We start from the raw sequence: 7,707 nt of genomic DNA on the forward strand, positions 1-7,707 counted from the left end.
TTACACAATGGAGTATTACACAGCAAAAAAAGAAAAAAGAAAAAAAGACATCTTAAAATTTGCAGGCAAATGGATGGAGTTAGAAAACATTACTTTGAGTGAGGTAACCTAGACCCAGAAAGACAATTATCATGTGTAGTCACTCATAAGCGTTTTTAAACACAAAGCAAAGAAAACCAGCCTACAAATTACAATCCCAGAGAACACAGACAACAATGAGGACTCTAAGAGAGACATACATGGATCTAATCTACAAGGGAAGTAGAAAAAGATAAGATCTCCTGAGTAAATTGGGAACATAGGAACCTTGGGAAAGAGTTGAAAGGGAGGGGAGAGGCAGGGAGGGAAGTCTAGAAAAATGTAGAGCTCAATAAAAATCAATAAAAAATGCCTTCTAACTGCAATACAAAAGAAATAATTTGTTATAAATTTATAAAATCAGTATCAACAAACAGTTCTCATTTCTAAATTGTAAAGTAAACTCTGGTAAATCTTCAAGTATTGCTCTTACCCAAATATGATGGTGATATTATGAGATTTTTTTTTCTTTCCCTAAACATCTAATGATGTCTTCCAGTTAAGTTTCTGCTGAGTGTGGTGGTTTTTATATGTAATACCGGGACTTGGGAGGCTGAAACAGAAGGGGTTTCCACAGGTTTGAATCCAGCCTGAGCTATGTTGCCAGAGATACACAGTGAAAACCCATCTTAAGAAAGTCTACTACTCTCTTTTTCGTGGCGCCTCCTAGGCCGTCAGCTGTGCGAAGATGAAATGGAATATCTCCTTCCCAGCCACCGGCTGCCAGAAACTCATCGAAGTGGGCGATGAATGCAAGCTTCGGACCTTCTATGAGAAGCGCGTGGCCACGGAAGTGGCTGCCGATGCCCTGGGTGAAGAGTGGAAGGGTCACGTGGTCCGAATCAGTGGCGGCAATGACAAACAAGGTTTTCCCATGAAACAAGGTGTCCTGACCCATGGCAGAGTGCGCCTGCTGTTGAGTAAGGGGCATTCTTGTTATAGACCAAGGAGAACTGGAGAGAGGAAGCGCAAATCTGTCCGAGGATGCATTGTGGATGCCAATCTGAGTGTTCTCAACTTGGTTATTGTAAAAAAAGGAGAGAAGGATATTCCTGGACTGACAGATACTACTGTGCCTAGTCAGTTGGGACCTAAAAGAGCTAGCAGAATCCGAAAACTTTTTAATCTTTCTAAAGAAGATGATGTCCACCAGTACGTTGTCAGAAAGCCTTTAAACAAAGAAGGTAAGAAGCCCAGGACCAAGGCACCCAAGATTCAGCGTCTTGTGACTCCACGTGTCCTGCAACACAAACGCCGGCATATTGCTCTGAAGAAGCAACGAACAAAGAAAAACAAGGAGGAGGCTGCAGAATATGCTAAACTTTTGGCCAAGAGAATGAAGGAAGCCAAAGAAAAGCACCAGGAATAGATTGCCAAGAGGCGAAGGCTGTCCTCGCTGAGAGCTTCTACTTCTGAGTCCAGTCAAAAATAAGTCTTTAGGGGTAACAAAGAAATGATCAGACCTTGAAAAAAAAGAAAAGAAAAGAAAGTCTACTGGGCATAATGGTGCGCACATTTAATCTCAGCACTTGGGAAGCAGAGGCAGGCAGATTTCTGAGGTCAAGACCAGCCTGTTTACAAAGTGAGTACTACACAGAGAAACCCTGTCTCAGAAAATAAATAAATAAATAAAATTTAAAAAACAGGAAGGAAGGAAGACCACCATAAAAATATCTCAGAAATATTCACCTGGAGAAATTCTCTGGTAGGTAAGAGCTTGCCCTGCCACCTTGCCCTGTAATCATGAAGCCATAAGTCTGAATCTTCAGAACCCATGTAAAAGTCATCAGAGCAACACATGTCTCTATCCCCAGTGCTGTTAAAGCAAGATGGGAGGAAAAGACAGGGTTCCCCAGAAGTTCACAGGTAGATCAGGCATATAAACAACAAAGACCTGCCTCAGAGTGGGAGGTGAGGACAGATACCCAACATTGTCCTTTGACACACACACAGACACAGATACATGCACATATATAAACTCGTACACACAGAGGCACATGAACACACACAGAGACACACAGAGAGAGACACAGAAACACAGAGACACAGAGAAAGAGACACACACAAAGACACAGATACATGCACACATACTTATAAGCACACACAAACCCAGAGACACACAGAGAGAAAGGCACATAGAGAGACTCACATACACTCACACACACACACAAACAGACACACACACACAAATGGACATTCTACAATAGAAAACCATGGAACTCCCTAGCTAATCGGCTTGATGTAGGATATCTTCCTCCCTCTCCTCTCCCATTCCTAACAAGCTGTGCTACTGACAATCATTTGCGGTCCAGATGTGACACCTCCTCAGGTGCAGTGAGTCCCATTCTCCGAACTTTGGAATTTAGATAAGGAAAATGCAAACAAACGTGGAAAGGGAGTTCATCCTTAATGCTGAGGTATTAGATGTAAACCTTAGGTATACAGAGAGCGGTGCTGCCTGGGGAAGGAGGTCTGCAGCAACAGGAGGCCAGCAGATGGTCCTAGGACTAGATAGATCCTCAGTTCCAGAACAGATGGTACCATCTCTCCTTGAGAAACACTCCAGTGCCCTCCCAATGAGGTTGCCATTTACCTCAACCATCTGACTTTCCTGCCTTCTCTCCTCCTTAGCCTCCCAAATATCTAAACTACTGCTAATGATATTCAAACAGAATGAAATGTCTGCTCTTCTGATTACCTCCTGACAGGGGAAGACTCCTAGCATGGCTGCTGGTCTGAGGTACTTCTGTTCCATGCCTTCTATGGTCACGGTCCCCTTTCTTTCAAATCATGAATTTTCTATCAGCTTAGCTAGTCTAAGCTACAGTTGACCAGTTCAGTATAGAGTTACCTCTACCTTGACCCTCCATTTCTGAACTCTCCTCCTTCAGACCTGCTGCTCTGAGTTCTCTTCCTGGGGAAGAGAACAGAACAGACACGAACCTAGTAACTGTAACTAGACTTTTCTTGCCTCAATAAAATGGGTCTTAATCATGTTTCCTCAGATCCTGAATTGAGAGGGGATAAGATGTAAGTAGTTCGTGAGAAACCACAAAATTACAGTCTTTTGCCTAAAATCAAACAGTTAAAACAAATACCACCATTCCAACAACAAAAAACCACTTTAGATATAAAAAGTCATGGTAAACCCTTAATATGGTAAAGTGATGATGTTCTGTTTCCTTGGCTCTAAGCCTGTATCATATCTATATATGCCAGTTTTCTTAGGGTTTTTATTTCTGGGAGGAGACACCATAACCATGGCAACTCTTATAGAGAAAACATTCAATTTGGGGTGATTTGCTCATAGTTTCAGCGGTTCAGCCCATTAATGTTATGGCGGAGAGCATGGCAATGCATAGGCAGACATGGTGCTGGAGGAGTAAAGAGGCCTATGTCTGGCAGGTAACAGGAAGTCGACTGAGACAGTGGGCAGTATCCTGAGCATAGGAAACCTCAAAGCCTGCCTCCAACAAGGCCATCCCACCCCAACAAAGCCACGCCTCCCAATAGTGCCACTCGTACAAGACTATGGGGGTCAACTATATTCAAACCACCACACCATTGTAATTACACACTCCAACACTCAGAACATGCTTCTGAGAGAGAACACAAATTATCTGAGCAAGAATGAAAGTTCTCCTTCTGTTTAGTCCTGAGCAAACCCCAGCCACCTTGCCTCTTAACAGGCAAACACGAGCCCTGTGGAATGGTACCAGGGTACCTCGAATTTCACTTCCCTCACTATGCAGTGACCACCAGTAGGAGCAAAGCCAACCCAAATGGCCAGCTAGAGAAGAGTTTGGTCCCTATTCAGGATCCTTTAAATCTTTTCTGACGGAAGGCCCAGGAAAAGTATGACACACGTGAATCACAAATTGGTCTTTTTTTTTTTTCTTTGGTTTTTTCGAGACAGGGTTTCTCTGTGGCTTTGGAGCCTGTCCTGAAACTAGCTCTTGTAGACCAGGCTGGTCTCGAACTCCCAGAAATCCGCCTGCCTCTGCCTCCCGAGTGCTGGGATTAAAGGCGTGCGCCACCCCAAATCGGTCTTTTGACAGACGGCCAGTCTATTGACTCCGAGAGGAAGACAACAGCGAATGCTAAGAACAAAACAAGAGTGACAGCTGAGGAATGTGTGGAAGACCAAGCTAAAAGTGCGGGGAAAAGCAGAGAGTGGAGCAGAGCTTTAGTCCTAGCACGCAGGAGGTAGGGCAAGTGGATCACTGTGAACCTTCCCCCCCCACCCCCCACTCACTCCCACCCCCCCCCCCCCCCGTCCCCGCGCCCCGCAGCCTCTCCCACACACACACAAAGCATGAAAGAAAAAGGAGGGTTGCCTGAGTTTCATGTGACTTTGGCATCCCAAGGGAACATTTCACAAAGGAATCTTTAATCTCTTTAAAAGGTGTTGATACATACAGTTATAGCAGCAAGGCCTCGTGGATCTGTGGAACGTGTGGGATGCTTGACTATCTGGCTGAACTTCTGGCGGAAAGTTCTATGACCTGCGCTTGCTCTCCACCAAAGCGCTGATTCATTTGAACTACAACGCCTGTAGGGAGCTTCATTTTTTTTTTAATCTGTAAATTTTGCCGTAATAATCTCATTTTAAAAATATAAACCTTTCTAGCTGGGCATGTTGTAACACACCTATAAACCCAGCACTGGAAGGAGAGTCAGGCAAAGCTCTGTGAGTTCAAGGCCATAGACTCAGGCCCTACCCTTGCACGCGCACACAGACACGCATGCACGCGCACACATGCATACCCCTTCTGGGTAGAATGTCTCTGACCTGTGAATACTTCTATGTCATTTGTAGTTGATTTCGTGCAGAATTATCAAAACAAAACAAGAGGGGCTGGAGAAATAGTTTACAGAGTAACAGCACTGACTGCTCTTCCAGAGGTCCTGGGTTCAACTCCCACACCTACATGGTGGTTCACAACTGTAACTACAGTCCCAGGGGACCTGACATCCTCTTCGGGTCTCCACAGGAACGACACGCATGTGGTGTACAGATATATATCAAGCAAACAAATAGAAAAAAAAAATAAAGTCTAAAACAAAAATTTAAGCATAAAAATAGATTGTAATTTTTAGATCAATTATATTAAAATCATAATAGTGACTTTCCAATTATTGTGGAACTAATTTAAATTTAATTTTAAAATATTTTGTTCCAATATGAATTTGATAACTAAAGATTATGTGCATCAAAATGCTTTTTTGTGTCTCAGTCAAACTGAAAAATGAAACCATGGCTAGAACCTCATCTTATGGCTTCTGTAAACTCAGTCAAAAATTCAGTTCTAGGAACTGGGAGAGGTGACCCCTGGGCCTTTAATCTCAGCACTTGGGAGGCAGAGGCAGGTGGATGTCTGTGAATTTGAGACCAAACTGGTCCACATAGTAAGTTCTAGGACAGCCAGTTTAAAAAACAAATTCAATTCCAGGAGCTGGAGAGATGGCTTAGGTGGCTTAGCAGTTAAGGCCACTCAGTGATCTTGGAGAGGACCTGAGTTTGAGTTTGGTTTTAGAACCCATGTGATGTCTCACAACCATCTTTAACTTCAGGTCTAAGAGATCTGAAGCCCTCTTCCAACCCCCTTGGCACCAGGCACAGAAGTCACACACACACACACACACACACACACACACACACACACACACACACACACGGTATATATATTGCACACATAAAATAAGATAAATTTAAAAGAAGTTTTAAAAAAATATTCAGTTCTGAGACTAGCAAGATTACTCATCTGGTAAAGGTGCTTGCCACCAAACCTGTCAGCACGATTCTGTTCCTGGCCCACATGGTGGAAGCAGAGTCTCACCCAGTTCCCATGGGTTCTCCTCTGACGCCCCAGAGCACAGATGCACACAGAGACACACTGAATGAGTGTTGTAATAAAGTAGTTTTAGTTCAATTATATACATTATGTATACTTTAAATATATAATATAGTAAATATATAGTATATATTTTATACAAAATAAAAATTGAATACTTTTTTATCTCTTAGTCAAATTAAAAATGAAATAATGGGTCAAGATGTCGCTGAAGGTGAAGAAACTGGTTCCTGCCCCTCCCAAAGCTGCAGTCAAAGTGAAGGCCTTGAAAGCCAAGAAGGTGGTGCTGGGGGTGTCCACAGCCACCAAAAAAGATCCACATGTCACCCACCTTCCAGAGTCCCAAGACCCCGAGGCTCTGGAGGCAGCACAAATACTCTCTAGAGAGAGACCAGAGGAAACAAGTTTGAGGACTACACCGTCATCAGATTCCCCCTGACCACTGGGCCAGCCTTGAAGAAGACAGATGATGATATCACGCTGTGCTCACCGTGGATGTCAAGGCCAACAAGCACCAGTGTAAGCAGGCTGTGAAGAAACTCTATGACACTGATGTGGCCAAAGTCCACACCCTAATAAGGCCTGAGAGAGAGAAGGAAGCCTGTGTTTGGCAGACTCCTGGCTATAATGCTCTGGATGTTACTGAGAAGACGGGGATCATCTAAACTGAGCCCAGCTGGCTAATTCTAAATATATATGCTTTCACTATAGAAAGGAAGGAAGGAAGGAAGGAAGGAAGGAAGGAACGAAGGAAAGAACGAGCGAATGAACGAAGGAATAGAGAAAGAAAAGATCTTTATTAGTATCAAAAACTCTGACTTAACCTGCAATTAGAAAATTAGAAGTCTCTGAAAATGATAGTAAGAGACTTTTTTTTTTAAATTAAAGTTTAAGTTTATAGATGAGAGAAAAGAACTGGAGAAAGCGTACTGCTGACAAGGCATGCTGATGAAAAGAATACATGCCTCCACATCTACTGTTAGCAATGGTAGAAGTGGTGTCATCTTCAGTGAGTGAGTCAGCACACATTCCAAGCATAAGAATAATTGCAGGCATTTTTCAAGTGACAGTCACTTTACGAGTACAGCCTCATCTAATCCTCTCTCCATCACAGGCAAGTATCACTACTGTATCAAGGTACAGATGCGGAAACCAAGGTTTCCTAAGTGTGATCAGCATCCCTAAAAAGGCAAAGCTAGAACTGATCCATATAGATATTTCTCCAAAGATGATTGAGCACGAGCAATAAGGATACAAAAAGAGGTCTGTAAAGATGGCCCAGTGGTTAAGAGGGTGTGCTGCTCGTTCAGAGGACCTGAGTTCGATTCTCAGCACACACTTGAGAACAGCTCTCTACAGGCTGTGACTCTAGCTCAAAAGACAACACCTCTACTTGTTCTGGCCTCCATGGAACCTGTTCTTAAGTGCACGTACAAATCATGCCAATTTCTTTTATTGTTGGTGCTTATATATTTAATTCCGGTCATTTTCCAGTAGGTATGTGGACAGGCCATTTTGATTCCATGTACATTCAACTAATGGTTCATCATACCAGCTGGTTTTTATTACTGAACAGGCCGTGAAACCTCAGATAAATTGGCCTTGATCACAGTATGTAATTCTTTCAGAAGTCATTGAATAGTTCGCTAATAATTTGGCAAGAATTTCTGAGCTAATTTTCTTAAGAAATGGTTGCTCTGTCGTTTTCCATTTTGTAGTTTGATTTTTGGCAATAGAAGCGCAGCTATCTGAAGTGAATTGTGTTCCCACTTTC

At 43.0% G+C, this 7,707-nt stretch overlaps 1 protein-coding gene across 1 annotated transcript; it reads left to right on the forward strand.

Annotated features, from left to right (window-relative positions):
• The first annotated feature begins 742 nt into the window (after window positions 1-742).
• LOC142851974 (small ribosomal subunit protein eS6-like) lies at window positions 743-1,473 on the forward strand. Its single transcript, XM_075976232.1, has one exon. It carries the CDS (start codon window positions 767-769, stop codon window positions 1,445-1,447), a length of 681 nt encoding a protein of 226 aa, XP_075832347.1. The 5' UTR covers window positions 743-766; the 3' UTR covers window positions 1,448-1,473.
• The last annotated feature ends 6,234 nt before the right edge of the window (window positions 1,474-7,707 follow it).

Source organism: Microtus pennsylvanicus, chromosome 6 (genome assembly GCF_037038515.1).
Source record: "Microtus pennsylvanicus isolate mMicPen1 chromosome 6, mMicPen1.hap1, whole genome shotgun sequence".
Taxonomy (NCBI): domain Eukaryota; kingdom Metazoa; phylum Chordata; class Mammalia; order Rodentia; family Cricetidae; genus Microtus; species Microtus pennsylvanicus.

Coding starts and splice junctions, on each gene's coding strand:
- LOC142851974 (XM_075976232.1), top strand. CDS start 767: ATGAAATGGAATATCTCCTTCCCAGCCACCGGCTGCCAGAAACTCATC.